Genomic DNA, 15,907 nt, shown 5'->3' on the forward strand with positions numbered 1-15,907 from the left:
TTATAAAAGTGGAAGGGAGTTGAAATATTAATATAAGTATATAATAATAGTAAAAAATTTATAACGGTCAAGTATGAAAAATCATCACTTTTTAATAATCTAGATCATCTGGTAAATAACGAAAATGTAGTTTTCTATCTGCCTGTTGAAGCCGTAGAAGTAGGATAGGCACAGAAATACTAACGTTAAGCTTATTGTGCTAAAAATAGTTAATTAATACGATAGTTCCCTGTACTTAGCTGCTGGTGGTTGTTAGTTGTCTTGAAATTGGCCATAAGTTCGTAATGTTTCTATTATGGATTTTGCGTTTTCTATATTAGTTGCTAATTACAATTTCTGTAATTAAAGATTAATTTTATTAGTAAAAACTGTAGTATATTTGACGGTAGCGCCATTTTAAATAAATGTAAGAAGCTCGTTTTTATATACTGTATTGCATTTCTAAATCTGTGGGTGTTCAATCTATCTTTGACCGGAAGGTACATATTATAATACATCGGCACAAGGATCTGAAATTCCATATTTTTAAAACTACAAATGATTAAGTAGAGTAAGTGCCACTGATTATACACTATTTAAGTCATCGTTTTCAATATAAATCTCCAACTCATTTACTAATAAATCAGCTAGCTAGGATAAAGAAATCTTAGTTGAATAATCTTAAAACCCATACATCTTTTTTTAAAAAGTTGCTGCAGTTACTCCTAACAAAATAATAAGAATAGGGCTTACTTATAATAAAATTTACAAAATGACCTTATAATTTTAAAAAACATACACCGAATGATCAAAAATATGTAATTATTCTTATAATTTTTTAGCATAGTTCTTTTTGCTGACAACTGAAAAATTAAAATCAGATAAAATCACAGGATATATAGCTGCAATGAAATATACGATAGTAGCCCAAAGAATGAATAATGATGGTATGAAAAACTTAAACATTTATGAAATTCTATATTCTAAAAAAAACATCGAGTATTGATTAAATATTCTTTAAAATAATTAAAATTACGCTGCAATACTATCATATAATTTTGAGAAGGTGAGAATTTTATGTTCATACTAAAAAAGTATTAAACTAGGATCGCATTCATTAATAAAATATATTTAATAAAGTTATAGATCTTTAAGATACTAATAAGATTCAAATAATAATTTATTATTTACATTTTAAAACAGTAAACTCTACGTTAATTCTTAAAATATGTGCGATACTTATGATTATTCTTACATATATTCAAAATAACCAGTAATATTAAGCAAATTAGTAATATTATGATTGAAATCATTCGGAAATTAATGATTGTATTTACATGAAGTAAGATCTAATCTTTTCTAATAATACCAATTCAAATTTAAATTAGTCTCTTTAGTTGGATTACTAGATAATTAAATATCATGATTTGTAAGTTGCATCATAGATTGCAATACTTTTATTTATCCTAACAGTAATATTTATTTATTATAAGCAAATGTACTGTAATAAATTTAAAAACCAAAATTAAATAATATTAAGGATATCATAGCGACATACACTATTTGTTTTGTAACTCTTAATATTTTAATTTAAAAAAATTAATTCTCTTAGTATTTTAATGAATACCGTTTATTATGTTTATTATTTTAATATATAAAATAAACAATAAAAAACAGAAATACACAACTACATACTATTCCATGTATGATAATGGCAGATGTGTAGCTTGAAATCGAAGCAAAAATATTATTTAGTTTAGAATACGTAAGATAAGACTTAATTTTCTGCAAAACTGAAAGCTTTGGTTTAAATAAAGTTTGCAAGTACTCATTTTGGTTTATAAAAATATCTTAAACTTTTTGAACTAGATTTTAAACTTACACACTAGTTAAAATACAAATAGATTTATCTTGAAGCTAGCCTATATCGATTTAGTCATCTTTAAAATTCGTGAAATATTAACCATTGAATTTTTAACATTCAGGTAAATAATTTGTTAATTAATTTGTTAAGGTAGGAAAAGCCAATTAATCCGCAGTAATATTATAGTTAAAAAACTATAACCCTATTTTTTAAGAATAATATATTTACTAGTAGGATACTTTTAAGTAATAAAATATATCCTATAAATTCTCATTAAGATCTTTGAGCTAAAAAATTTATTTATTAATATTATTTTATTTTTATGCTTGCACATTAGGATTAGGCACTAATATAGTAAGATGTAACATATTATAAATAGAAATTATGAAGTCTAATAAAAATGTAGATTGTATACTCGCTTACGAATGTTAGTCATAGAAATCAATAGATGGAAGTGTGTAAAAAAAATATTGTTTGCTTAACATAAATTATAAAATTTTATTGTTATCGCGGTTTCCAATTTAATTCACAGTGTTGCTAGTAAACTTTACTATTTATATCGTATTTTAAATATCATGAATTTTATTCTAAAATACTGCCAAATCTGAAATTTTTTAATTTAATTACATATTCATGCTATTTAATTATGAATTGATTTAAAATGTTTTACCATTAACAAACTATGATACTAGAATTAATACTAAAATTATAAATATATTAATAAAAATAATATTTTAGTATTTAGTTGTCTTTACTTATTATTTACTAGGAGCTTCTGTTTGTATTTCGGATTAGATTCTACTAACCATTTTAGTAGGAGCATTGGTTCGAATAACAGCTTACGAAATAAGTTTGTCAATTGAAGTATTAATTTTTTTCTAATATGAATCTACAATAATTCTAACATCATCTTATTTTAATGTTCTAAGTAAATTTAATACTCCTTCATATTATTTCATTACTAAATGTGTCTTATATAATGTTAATACTAATATTACTAAAGATGTCATAATTAATAACTATCTTGTATAGTTCACATCCTCATAAAAATAATTCTCAAAAAAATTAAAATAAGAAGCTATCATCTAAGGAAATTAGTAAACTCGACTGGCTTGTTCTTTTTTCAATAATTATCTACTTGTCGTTAAAGCTAGTGCAGAATCAATTGTAAATTAGTCATATAAAGACTACATATCTTAACTTTTTTCTGCAAAAATTCTTGACCCTGTAGTTATATACTTATTGAAAACATTTATTTAATTCGTTTTCTTTGTGCTAACTACTGTAGAATTACATGGCTAATATTAGCTGAATTAGCATAATGAGATAAATTTCTGGGATTAATATTCCTAAAATGAATCTTTTATTTTATTTATAAATAGCAAATTTTACTTTGGTAACTTTAACCACTCTAATTCATAGATAGTTTTGTAAAAATTTTACTAAAATACATTCTAAACTCTTTAGCTGTTAAAATCTTCAGATATTAACTTAGAAAAGGCTGAATATGCTGCCATTATAAGCATTAAAAAAACAATTATGTAGACAAAGATACTAAATAATTTATAGAATTTCTTAAATATTGTTTTTCTTGCTCCAGAATATTATTAAAAAAATTATGACTTTGTTTTAAAATCTTATTTTGGGTGGATTAATAATCCAGGTTCTTCTTAAATAGCATCCTGAAGCCTCATCGTAAGGGATAATCTAGAGTCTTAATCAGAACGAGATTTAAAAGATGTAGCTTGAGTATTATTTCCAGTTATTTTAGGCGATAATGTTTTAGACGTAAGTATTATAGAAGTTTGAACTCTATCTTTATTAATAACCTTATTTTACCTTTAAACACTTTTAAGTATTTATTTATCGAATCTGAATTTCCTTACTAACATATAAAGCTAAAATATAATATCTTTATTATTTGTTTTTCGCTTCAATCTTTGCATTTTACTAACAATTCTATAAAAATCGCTATAAATTATATCAACACTTGATAATACACTAGTTGATAGTGCTGGATGTCCTATATATGCTCCGGTTTAAACCCAAAATCCCATAATTTCTTAACCAAAATTATAAAAATCTTCTACATAAAATTTTTCTATTTATTTTTTTGAATTACCAAAACGAGAATGTAAAAATATATCTGAAATAATAGATATCTAAAAAACATTTAGAACTGACAATGGGCTTCCTATAATTTAGATATTCGCTTATTCTGTTTATCGTTATGGTTAAATTTTACGCTCTTAGAATAGATGAGTAACTTAGCCCGAGTCCTATATATTTTCAATATTTTCAAATAATCTTTACAACTTTTAAATATTAGATAATGAATATTCTACTTGAACTTTCTCTTATTCTTTCTTGGATCTAAATGATTATTTCATATCATTAATAACTTTCTCCTTAAATATGTTATAAGTCAAATAGTTAACATCAATATCTGGATTCTTTTTTATTAAACTCTCTAAATAAATAATTTTTTCAAACTAATGAAATCTACGTGGTCTATATACAGATTTATTAGAAATTTCTTATCCCTACTCTGGTTGCCGTTCTTCATGAATATTAGTAATATGCAAAAACGGAATAAAAATATCCATAACCCTATTAAGCAAAGGCTAACTCCTATAAATATCAAAAAGATTAATCTATCTTTAGTCTAAGAATGGGAATATGTTCTTTGCAAAAATATCTAAATCAATAGTTTAGCTTCTATATAACTAATCCCAAATATGCCAATAAATACTATTAAATTTAAATTTTCCTAAATCAATAAATTCTTTGAACTAAGGTAGATTAATAAAAGTGGAAGAAGAAGAATTTAAAAAAATTGCGGATTCTTATAACACATTTTATGAAAATGGAGATCTATGCATTTTAAACATCTTTAAACAAATGGAAACGTATGAATTTGTAACTTATTATTATAGAAATTATTTTCTTAGCTCAGTTTAATTTCCGGAGCTTTAATTAATTAATGCAAAACCAGCACCAAATATCGCTTTATTGACATGTGAAAATCGTGTTATTAATTTTTTAAGCCTTTTAACTGCATAGAAGTATTAAAAAATACCATCTGCTCCAATTAAACGCATTTTTAAAAAATTTTATAAAAAAGGATTTCCATCAACTAGAATTTATAGTTATTCCGTTGGTTATTCATAAGTAGCAGGAATATATAATTAATTTGTTATCATAACTCGTTTTTTATAAACTTTATTCTAAATATCAAATGGAAAATTGTTCTAGTATATTCCAAGGTTCATTAGTAGAATAGAAGACTCCTTTTAGACAGCTGATAACTTAGGTAAAACGTATTTAATATCTCTTGAAATATTTTATTGAAGTAAAATTACTTGTCTAATTAATGCTTGACAATTAATACTACCTATTAGACCTTTCTAAAAAGCCTCATGGAAAAGTAAAGAAATAACGCATCTTTCAAATATTTAATTTTAATAATTATTAACTCGCAATACTTATACACTACAAAATAATACTAAAAATATAGGATTCAAATTACATATTAATCCTAGTGAGTAAGAAATTGTAAAGGAAGCTAAGCAATTTGCATACCACCCATGATAAAACAGGAAAGTATGAATAAGACCCATAGATATTAAAAAAATAACTGTGATGAAAATTTACGGTAAATGTATAGTTATCAATAGGAAAATACGGACACTCCAAACATGTTGAATAGAAATAATTGAAAATTTTGACACTCCTATACATGTCGGAGTTAAGCGCAGCAAGTGTATAAATTCAAATACTTATCTAATATAGAAAAGAACGACTAGGACTAAATTTTTTTAATACATGATGAAAATAATGTATGATGAATAAAATGTTGATACATATAGTAAATCTGTGATACCAAATATATGCCAAAAAACAGTTGGATGCCGAAAATATTATCTCGATACTGCGCATAATATTATGTCGATAATATGAAAAGCTAGAGGTAATACTATCAAAATTATCATTTACCATAAAGAATATATTTTTGTTATATATTTAGCATAAAATAACATTGGTATTGATAAAATTAATGATAACATTGAATAAAGGTTAATATATGGAAATGGTTTTTCATGCCACCGTTATGACATCTAATATAACCACTCCATTATTTAATAATTAAATACTAAATTTATATATAATTATTAATAAATCATCCATTCATTTTTTTATTTAAAATGTATTAACTCCATTGCTCTTTAGTTAAATATTTTTTCAATTCGTCATCCTCTAATATTGACCCCTATCCTGTATATCCTGGTGCATGGTGCAATGCGGTATCACATTTCTTCTCAAAAATACTTATAAGTTATTATTTATCGTCTTTTCTGTATTAACCTTAATCATAGGATCTCTTTAATTCTTTACTTCCTAAAACTTAATAAGCTTCTCCAATTTAGGAAAATATCTCTGTACTTGAATTTTTATTATAATCAGGATGAAATTATTTTGATAACTTAAAATATTATTTCTTTAATTCTGCCTATGTAAAATTTTTAGAAACATTTAAAATACCATAAAAATCTGGAATTAAAGTATTTAATTGTTTTTACAATATAATGCCAAGATTTTCATTAGCTTATTCTATAGAAGCAGAAATATTTATGCTTAAATGTTAAGTAAATTTTATTATATTTAATTATTTTCTTATTTCTTCGATTTCTTAACCATTTTAGACTATTTAAGGGCAATAAAGCTGAATTCTAAGTTAAATAAATTTTATAACCGAATTAGTATTAAAATCAGCGATGCAGAGGTTTGGTTTTTTAATGTTCTAAATATATTATCTCAATACTTCAATGAAAGCATTTATTCTATTCATATTTTCTTATAAGTTGATTTCTGGGAATTCGAGATTTTATAGATCTATTGTTTGCAATATCTCGCTTATTTCTCTAATTTTTGATAATTTAGGTTTTTTCTATCCCAAAAAGTCAACAATAGGTCCAAATACTTGGTCTTTACTCGAAAAATTTAAACTATAGTATGTTTATAGTAGATCAAGTTCATGTGAATCTCGACCTAATTTTGCTGCAGTGAAATTATTTTACTATATGGCCAGTAAATATATCTTATCTTTCAGTTGCATGCTACTACAGTTCTCTAGCAACTATACCAATGCAGTTAAATTATTACTTTAAAATATAGCATGATTTTTTCTTATACGTTCAGTATTGGTTTTTGAGAATGCATTTTCATAATTAGTGGTACAATCAATTTAACAGTTCTACAAACATAAATTTTAGAGGAGAATGATTGACTTAAACTTAAAAGGCGTAGAAAATAAACTATATGCTATATCCGCAGCTTCTCGTGATTGCGAGCTGTTAGCAAGCTCTATAGCCTTCTAGTATCGCTATTCTGCAGAGTCTGTTAACGTCTATGTATCAACAATCACAGATGCCTAAAACAAGTAAACTAACATTATCTTATTAGTTTTTTTATTATATAATAATAGTATATATAATAATTTGAAAATGCAATATGACGCTATCAGAGAAACCTGCTATTTAACACCAATTTGGCACAGTATTCCTACCTATTCGTCCTCCCCGAATATGAACACTGAGCGCCGCCCACCGATTGAAATTTATACAAAACCGCAAGGCGCTAAGGCTTCCTGATGCCTCCGATCAGTTGCCCAATTTTTTTGCAGTTTTCTACAAAATTCCATTTTTAATTCAATTTTCCATTCCTTTTCGAAGGTCTACAACTTTTAAAATTCTTTCTCTACAAGCTCCAAAAATGAACATAAAGCTCATAAACGAGATTCAGAAGCAGCTTAACGGGTACTACAGGGCTTCAGGGTTTGTGAATTGCCAAAACGAGTAACTCAGCCAATACAAGAAACTTCTTTATATATTATAGAAATAATATAATAATATAAGATAAATATTGATAAATTCTACGGTGAAAAGCTTGAAATTGGAAGGAAAAAAACTGAGTTTTAAGCAGCGTATTGAACTAGAAATGAGCCATAAAATGCTCGAATTTTGCGCTAAATTGCAGGACCAAAATTTGGAGGAACTCGAGCAGCTCAAAAAGGAGATGGGAGCAATTTACGTCTAGGAGGTAATGTGAGTATTGCTGTTTTAAGATATAAAATAAATGAGTTATATTTGGAAAATAGTAGTCTTGTGTTTTGAGTATAATATATATATATTCATATAATAATACAAAAATAAAAGCTGTAAAAAGTTAGAAGGGAAATGTAAAGTTATATTATTAAATACTTATATTCTTTTTGCACACTAATTTTAGAATACCATTCAAAATGGACGTGTGGTGGATAATCGATACCATTGTATGTGTTCTTTATATGGTTTCCGCAATTTGGGGTGATGCTTAGCATGATTTCAAAGGTGATGATGATATGAGCGAGGTCTTCTAGACAATATTGATAATTCTACTTTCCCTGTTCATTATTCTAACCCCACCAATATCCGCATTGTAACCTTATTTCGGCTTTCTTACTGGAAAGGGTGCTCCAATATTAATTATCATAATTGCATGCTTCTTCTTACCAAATTTCAGTTATAGTAAATTTTGCAGAGATGGTGGATTCAGCTGCTTTACTTATATTGTAGGTATTATTGGAGTTGTAGTTGGTCTTCTTTAGCTGTTTTTGGGAGGTAGTTCTGGCGGTAGTATAGGTGGAGGAAGTGGTTAGTAATCAAAGCCATAAAAGAAAGAAGCAAACCGGTAGACTTAAAGCAAAGATTCTAAAAAACTTCCACCTATTAATTAGGGTAGTAGGGTTCTGAAGACTGTGTGATTCATAGTTCTATTTTAATGTTTAATATTTTTTCGAATAATTTGTTAAGATAATTTCATGAAGCCTGTGATATTAATTTTCATAGTAGGCTTAATAATTTAATTTTAAACTAATTGGTAATAAGTAATATCTAGCAGTGAAAATACAGTCAATATTACTTATCAACATTTGAAATTAACATTATTGTAGAAGTATCTAATGTTTATTAAAATATCTTGGTATACTTTACTGGTTTGAGAATCTTAATTGTATAGAATGATTAAAAAAGGCAATATTTTCAAATAACTATTACTAGTCTAGAGCAAAGAAAATATCTACTCGAAAAGTATTAGGATTATAACATGATTGATCACTCCCATATCGTTTCTGAAATAATTTAATCACAAATTTCACCTAAATCTCTGATTTTACTAGTCACTGAATCAATTTATTTAACTAACAGATCGCTTTTTTCTACAACAAATCTTTCATCAAATTTTGGCATTTCACCTGTATCCTGATGTTCATTTACTGATAAATCAGGTATTAAAGGAATTATATTTTATACAGAATCTTGCATAAGCTGTAGCTAGGAATTTCGTAGTATTTATAGCGATTCTTACATTATTGCAATAATTTATTTTATACTATATATTAATCAGTTTAACAGTTTATACTAAATCTTAATATTATATGAAAATTATATTATTCTATATACGATAATCAAAAATCGAATAATTTTATAGTATTATATAAAATAATGGTCCTAAGTAGCATTATAAATTTCTTCAAAAAAATTAAGCAACGTATTACTTTTAAAACATTAGAAGCATATGAAGTAGTTATAAAATATATAGACACTTTGCCATCATTTTATCATAAGTAGAGACAAATAAAAACTATCAAAATCAACTCAATTATATTTTCTATCAAGAAGTTAAACTAGAATAACATAAAAAGGAGTAATCTAAACTATCACTCGTCAAACAAGACTGAATCCACAATGGTATCAATATGTTAAAGTCTTTGTACCACAATCTCTGAAAAGCGATCAGACATACAATCTCCATCTAATGCTACACCAGATTTTTATTTTATTAATATAGTACCAGAATAGTTAACTTGATGTATATTTATTGGATCAGTAGGATAGCTGAGGCTAGTGTTAATGCTAACGTCTCCATGGTTGTATTAAGTATTTGTTTGGCAAGCGCCCATTTATAAATTGGACCAATGTAAATTATGAAGGAATACAAAATTATGTAGAGATAAATATTCTAAAAAATAAAATTTAATATGAGTATAAGTGTATGTATTGTATATATTTAAAAATTAAAAAGATATAAAAAGATATATTTATGAATATACACCAAAAGTTATCTTTAACACCAATATATTATTAATATTATAATTATATTTACAATACATAATATTTCTATCTCCTAAAAATTAAGATAAAGTTAGATAAATTTTAATTCGTGTACTTGCATCTACAACTATTTATAAGCAGTAAATAAACATAATGGTGTGAAACTCTAATTGGATTATACTAATTTATTTTTAATATAAAATTATAATTGCATAAAAATTTGATCTAGTTATAGTGATTATATAAATTTTAAGTTATATTTAATAATAAACAACGTATAATGATAAATTGTCTTAATTGGGGTGAATTAAAATTGAAAACTAGGAATTCTCATTTTATATTATTACTAGATTATTATACTATAAATATAATGTTACATTCATTCCACAAATTTCTATAAATGCAATTTGAACTTTCAAACTTTAATTAAATGTTAGAGTAGTTTAATATCTAAACAGATGCATATTGCGCTACTCTTTAACAAAATTTATAAAGTTTACTCCGTTCTAATAGTGTATTTAATGAAGCATTTACTGATAAAATGGTAGAACTTGAACTTCTTAACTCTTAGAAATAGGAAGCTCATGACTAGTTATAAACTCTGGTATTATCACGAAAAGAAAAAGAGTCGGCATTATCCCAAGAAATTATTGATTTCGGATAAAAAATTAATATTTTAAAAACATAAATAGTATAAATTAAAAGCGAAATTGATACTAAAAGAGTTGCGTTACGATAAAATCAAGCAAAAGTATCTGCACCATAAAACTTGTCGAAAGAGTTACTGCAGCGATATAAAATGTATAAGACTATGTTGAAAATGGATATTGAAATGATTGATGACTGTTTCAAAATTACTTTTTATGGAATTGGAAAGGCCTAAAAGTTTGCTGAATTTCATGTTGGTGATACATTAGAGCTTAAAGCAATAAGTGACTCTCTAGTTGGATTAGATGATTTTTTGGATGAATTTGATTTGACTGGAAACTTAGGATTACTTATTAGACGAATCCGAAGAGGATTCGTATAATAAGAAAAAGGGAAGTGAAATATTGATATATCCACAAAGTCATCCTTATATTTTAATCATGAGTTTGTCTGTCTATTTTTAGTACTTCCTTTGATAATTTTTGTTTTAAATCATAGGCGTTAATTATTTAAAATTATTTTACTCGCCATCATAACCCAATACTAATCTTATATAATAAACAATAAACGAATGTCTACTAAAATCATTAAAGTCATTATATACCAAAGTATAAATAAATTTATGCAATATTGACATTATTATTATATATTTTTTGCTCAAAATCATGCAGTTACTTAATTCATATAAGGAATGATTGAAAATAATATAACTTCTTGGCGACGTAAAAACATTATATCTAACTTTTACTATCTATTATTATTTAATCAATATTATTACTTTATCAGTAATTAATCATAGTTATTCTTTATCTAGAAAGAATCTGATATTGATTATAAGTTTAGCATAATTAATCGATATAAGTAATTTACTCAAAGAACTTAGTACATATTTGTATAGAAGTTACGACTGATATATTAAATTTATTCAAAACTATAAATAAGACTTAAGTGTAGTTTAATTCAACGTATTGAATTCATGTCAATTTAATCATAATATCATTTAATTAAGTTTACTTATTTATATTTGAGAATATTATATAATCTTATACTAGGTGAATAAACTAGCCTGATTGCATCAAAAAATATCCGAAATTAACAATAGTAAGGCAACCAGAAAATGCACCTTTCAAGAATTACAAATGCATTTCTATCTTTTTAATTTATATATGCTAAAATTTGATAATATTTACATAGTATACTATTTTTTAATTAAGATTTCAAAGATTATTTTGATCTATTAAAGCATAATAATTTTATAATTATTAGTGATTATATTTTTATAATTAGTAGTATTATATCATAATCATGAATAAAATTATAATATAATAAACATAAAATAATTATTCTTTTATAATCATATTTATATGTTTTTCATAAAGATATAAATAAGCCATACTAATATATAATAATAATATAACATTACCATCCCGAAAATGCCACTCTATTTAACGCTGTCTCCAGGGGCACAGTTCATACCCAAATATCTATTAGAGCGCCTGCAGCTGGTACTACTGGAATAGTCCACAGTTTCAGACTGTCAGAATGCTGTTGTTTTAGGCGCGTCCCAAACGGAACAAGCAGCTCGTGGCCTCAACGGACCCATTTTGTTCGTGAAGCTACCAAAATCTGAGGCCCTCCTACGTCTCCGAGTATAGTTTGGTGCGGATGCGGATACGAAGCTGTAGGCATTCGAGGCAGAAAACCTAGAATAAATTGCGGACTTCATAGCTTTCGAGAACCAAGAAGCATGCCTAGAGGAGATACTAACAGAGTACGCGGCCAGTTTACCGCGTGATCATTTTGTAGCTGATACAACGGATGACCTTAATCAAATTGTTTCAGGCTCTGTGGGCGAAGAAAATACCAATAAAGCTGATATTGTAACTGCTGATCTAAAAAATGATACAACTGACTAAAAACTCACTAACTCTGATATAGCATTAAGCTAAGTTTCCAATACCTCGGAACACCAAATTCTACCAACGCTCCTTGCACAGCTCGAGATCCAAAATGGGCTGCTCAACTCACGCCTCTCAGATTCAGACGTCTCGCGCGAGAATACGCGGCTGCGAGATCTCACGCACTCGCTTTTGGCGCAGCTTTCAGAGCGAAAATCGCAGTCACGCGTCGAAAACTCTACTTTTAACTTTGAAAACGAAACGAAAAGCTCAAACCAACTGATATAACAACTGATATAACCTCAAAATCAGCCAAATCCACAACTGACACATCACCTAACCCGCCCCTAACTCTCTAATTTCTCCCTCCTCCAACACTCCGAAACTGTGCAATACGCGAACATCCAAAACCCGATTTCCAGATAGTTCCTCTGCGCGATCTGCCTGGACCCGCTGCTGCAGCCGCTGACGCTGAACTGCGGCCATTCCTTCTGCGCAAAATGCGCGCTTTTGAGCGAGCGCTTCTGCGGCAAATCGTGCCCGCAGTGCACGTCCCCGTACGCAGAATTACCGTTTCTGGACATTTACCTGCAGCAAAACGTGAATTCCCAAATGAATTTCGACTTTTCGCTCCACAAAAACGATTTCGCGCGCCAGCTTTCTGGCGAGTTCTGCAGGGTCCTGGACGTGCAAAGGAAGCCCTACGACGTCGTAACGCGTTCTTTGAGCCTGCGCGCGACAGAAAAAACCGAAATCGCGCGCGTTCAGTGCGCTACCGGCGAGGCGCGCACGGAGCTCTTCAATTTGGTCAAATTCTCACCGATTTACAGCCGAATTTCGACCAGAATCGACGTCGGCGACTACGTCGTGAAGGCTGTTAAAACGGTCAAAAACGCGTACGCAGCCGACGCGTACACGCCGTTTATCGATAAATTTCAGGCCGTGCCGCTGCTCGCGTTCGCGCAGACGCAGGCGGAGATCTTCCAGTTTCTGGGCTTCTCGGATTCCGTTTTCAGGCTCGCGGATTATCGCGAAAGGGCGTTCGAAATCGATAATTTGGACGAATACTTCAAATTAGGAGTGGAAAATCAAAATTCAACTGATATAACGCATTAAAACTGCGCAGGGTGCCAGAAACCCTCAAATCTCGCCGTTACGGGCTCCTGCGGCTGCACTTTCTGCTATTTCTGCGCTGCGAAGCTCGTCCGAAACGGCGTTCCGTGCCAGTTCTGCGGCGTCGCGGTGCGGCTCGAATCGCAGTTTTTCACGTCCCTGAAAGGCAGCTTTTTGGAGTGCGATTTTCCGGTTTTCTGCGACGGAAAAATGCAGTTTTTGATCGCGAAATTCGGCGAAATTTGCGTCCTCCAGACCGCTTCCGGCGCGCGCGCCCTCAAGAATCTGCAGGAAATCACGGAAATCGACTTTTCGCAACTCGTCCCGGCGCTGCGGCCGCAAAACGGCGATTTGGCCGTCCAGATCGGAAAAACGTACAACTCGCTGGCAATTTGCGATAAAAACACAATTTCAGGCCTTTTTAGGAGCGGAATTTTATATTCTAAATAATATATAATAACTAATATAAAATTAACAAATTCTACAGCAATTTCTGCGAATTTTTGCGTGCAGTGCCGCGACGTGGCGAAGCGCGCCATTTTGCACGCCTGCGGCGCGCGCCTCTGCCGCACCTGCGCGATCGCCTCCTGCGCCGGCGGATTTCCGTGCTTTTCGTGCGGCGCCGGCGTCGTTTTCCGCGACGTCCAGCGGCTCGAAATCGGCGGCCTCGACTGCGGGACGGTCTGCATGAAGCGCCACAGCCGCGTGGCGAGCTTCGGGAGCGTCTGCGGCTTCGTGCGCAGCGCCCAGAAAACGACTTTTTGCGTCGTTTTCGCCTGCGGGAGCCAGAAAGTCGCGGAGCGGGAACTCGCGTTCGTGGCGGAGGGGAATCTGGAGCGGGGCGGGCGCGCGATCGTGGGCCAGCTCTGCGTGGTCGCCAGCGGCGCCCTGGAGGGCGTTTACGGCATTTTGCTCGACGGCGCGAAGCGGGACGTCCTGTTAGAAATCGGCGTCCGGCTGCGCTGCGAGGAGCTGGAGGGGGTGAGGGTTGTGAGGTGAGTAAAATTTCGGGGCAGGGGTGAATTGCACTCGATTGGGGTGGTTTCGTCGGTTAAAAATTTTTAGTTCTACTGTTAATATTGGTGTATTATCGTATAATAATGAGGTTATATTTACTTTTTAAAAACTAGATGTTTTGGTAAAACTTAATATTATATAGTAATAAAGCAATATTTATTTTTTAAATTTACGGGTCCTGTAAATTAATGAAAAGGTATTATTATTATTATTATTTTATACCTATATTATCTTGCTGCTCATGAATGCTTAATTGAACAAATTGAAGCATGGTCACAGCTACATTCAGTCGTAGAAGTGTCCACTAAAATACTCAATTCTATCTAACAAATGTTCGCTTCTGAATACGATTAAGCAAGAGGAAATTAGTGTTTTTGCTTATTTAAAGCATGTCACAAATCGAAATAACCTTATTTTGTAGAAAAGCTTACTTGATAGCATGGATATCGATAATTTAAAAAATTGTTTAAACTTCAACATTGACTAGATAACTCAATTAAATTATCATTTTTAAGTTAATTTTAAAGTTATTTTACTGGATTAACTCCGAATGGCGGAGATAAACAATGAAATAGTTGAAGAACTTTATTAGGAAGCTATTTATTTAAACTAATATCTTTAGGATGTAGACTGTTATTCAAAGCAATTATCCATTTAACAAGTAATAAAAGAATTTCGAAAACTTAAATCAATCTAAGACGCTATAAAGCTACCGTAAGAAATATCCGATAAGTTTAAAGAATAAGGCTGGCTTATATTCGATGTTAATAATAAAAAGGCACTGTACGAAGATGTTAAAGAATAAAATAGAATGTTAATGATACATTTGGAAAAACTTAAGAATAGCTATATACACTTATTTTAGGACAATGGATTTTATTTTAGGTACATTATGTTCATGAAATATTAAATTTATTATCCAAAATAATTTGTTTACTATACTAAAGAAGAGTAAACCCCCGATAAAATAATCAAAATAATTAATAAGTAGCTCTTGTTTTTAAAGTTCCAATGATAGAATTAACATGCATGTATTATGAATTTTATTTATACATTATATTTAGAAGAAACCATTTTAACCACAAATATTAGAGTAAATCCAACAAAGTAATACTTTGAGTTATCTTAGTTTAGTTTCTGTCGCTTGGGCGTTCGACATGCCGGGCGTGGTGAGCCGCAAGAAGCAGCTGATGCCGCACCTCATTAACGTGGTGGCGCAGCTCGGGTGAAGTGACGTA

At 29.9% G+C, this 15,907-nt stretch overlaps 10 protein-coding genes across 10 annotated transcripts; 6 read left to right on the plus strand and 4 right to left on the minus strand. All coding sequences in view use genetic code 6, as the record gives it.

Moving 5' to 3' along the window:
• Window positions 1-84: 84 nt before the first annotated feature.
• On the minus strand, window positions 85-5,961 carry SS50377_20610 (Transmembrane domain-containing protein; the record flags this gene model as incomplete). The annotated part of the gene is made up of 1 exon (XM_067904550.1): window positions 85-5,961. The coding sequence occupies one exon, from the start codon at window positions 5,959-5,961 to the stop codon at window positions 85-87; it is 5,877 nt and encodes a 1,958-aa protein (XP_067768032.1).
• A 62-nt stretch (window positions 5,962-6,023) lies between these two features.
• Window positions 6,024-7,544, minus strand: SS50377_20611 (Chaperone protein DnaJ; the record flags this gene model as incomplete). The annotated part of the gene is made up of 1 exon (XM_067904551.1): window positions 6,024-7,544. One exon carries the CDS (start codon window positions 7,542-7,544, stop codon window positions 6,024-6,026), a length of 1,521 nt encoding a protein of 506 aa, XP_067768033.1.
• Window positions 7,545-7,615: 71 nt separating this feature from the next.
• Window positions 7,616-7,951, plus strand: SS50377_20612 (uncharacterized protein; the record flags this gene model as incomplete). The annotated part of the gene is made up of 1 exon (XM_067904552.1): window positions 7,616-7,951. One exon carries the CDS (start codon window positions 7,616-7,618, stop codon window positions 7,949-7,951), a length of 336 nt encoding a protein of 111 aa, XP_067768034.1.
• A 193-nt stretch (window positions 7,952-8,144) lies between these two features.
• Window positions 8,145-8,645, plus strand: SS50377_20613 (COPI associated protein; the record flags this gene model as incomplete). Its single annotated transcript, XM_067904553.1, has 1 exon — window positions 8,145-8,645. The coding sequence occupies one exon, from the start codon at window positions 8,145-8,147 to the stop codon at window positions 8,643-8,645; it is 501 nt and encodes a 166-aa protein (XP_067768035.1).
• A 349-nt stretch (window positions 8,646-8,994) lies between these two features.
• Window positions 8,995-9,249, minus strand: SS50377_20614 (uncharacterized protein; the record flags this gene model as incomplete). The annotated part of the gene is made up of 1 exon (XM_067904554.1): window positions 8,995-9,249. The coding sequence occupies one exon, from the start codon at window positions 9,247-9,249 to the stop codon at window positions 8,995-8,997; it is 255 nt and encodes an 84-aa protein (XP_067768036.1).
• Window positions 9,250-9,599: 350 nt separating this feature from the next.
• On the minus strand, window positions 9,600-9,842 carry SS50377_20615 (uncharacterized protein; the record flags this gene model as incomplete). The annotated part of the gene is made up of 1 exon (XM_067904555.1): window positions 9,600-9,842. One exon carries the CDS (start codon window positions 9,840-9,842, stop codon window positions 9,600-9,602), a length of 243 nt encoding a protein of 80 aa, XP_067768037.1.
• Window positions 9,843-10,423: 581 nt separating this feature from the next.
• SS50377_20616 (uncharacterized protein) lies at window positions 10,424-11,041 on the plus strand (the record flags this gene model as incomplete). The annotated part of the gene is made up of 1 exon (XM_067904556.1): window positions 10,424-11,041. One exon carries the CDS (start codon window positions 10,424-10,426, stop codon window positions 11,039-11,041), a length of 618 nt encoding a protein of 205 aa, XP_067768038.1.
• Window positions 11,042-12,074: 1,033 nt separating this feature from the next.
• SS50377_20617 (uncharacterized protein) lies at window positions 12,075-14,651 on the plus strand (the record flags this gene model as incomplete). The annotated part of the gene is made up of 1 exon (XM_067904557.1): window positions 12,075-14,651. The coding sequence occupies one exon, from the start codon at window positions 12,075-12,077 to the stop codon at window positions 14,649-14,651; it is 2,577 nt and encodes an 858-aa protein (XP_067768039.1).
• Window positions 14,652-14,910: 259 nt separating this feature from the next.
• SS50377_20618 (uncharacterized protein) lies at window positions 14,911-15,684 on the plus strand (the record flags this gene model as incomplete). The annotated part of the gene is made up of 1 exon (XM_067904558.1): window positions 14,911-15,684. The coding sequence occupies one exon, from the start codon at window positions 14,911-14,913 to the stop codon at window positions 15,682-15,684; it is 774 nt and encodes a 257-aa protein (XP_067768040.1).
• A 21-nt stretch (window positions 15,685-15,705) lies between these two features.
• On the plus strand, window positions 15,706-15,903 carry SS50377_20619 (uncharacterized protein; the record flags this gene model as incomplete). The annotated part of the gene is made up of 1 exon (XM_067904559.1): window positions 15,706-15,903. The coding sequence occupies one exon, from the start codon at window positions 15,706-15,708 to the stop codon at window positions 15,901-15,903; it is 198 nt and encodes a 65-aa protein (XP_067768041.1).
• Between the last annotated feature and the right edge of the window lie 4 nt (window positions 15,904-15,907).

This window comes from Spironucleus salmonicida, chromosome 1 (assembly GCF_000497125.1).
Source record: "Spironucleus salmonicida strain ATCC 50377 chromosome 1, whole genome shotgun sequence".
NCBI classification, from domain to species: domain Eukaryota; phylum Fornicata; order Diplomonadida; family Hexamitidae; genus Spironucleus; species Spironucleus salmonicida.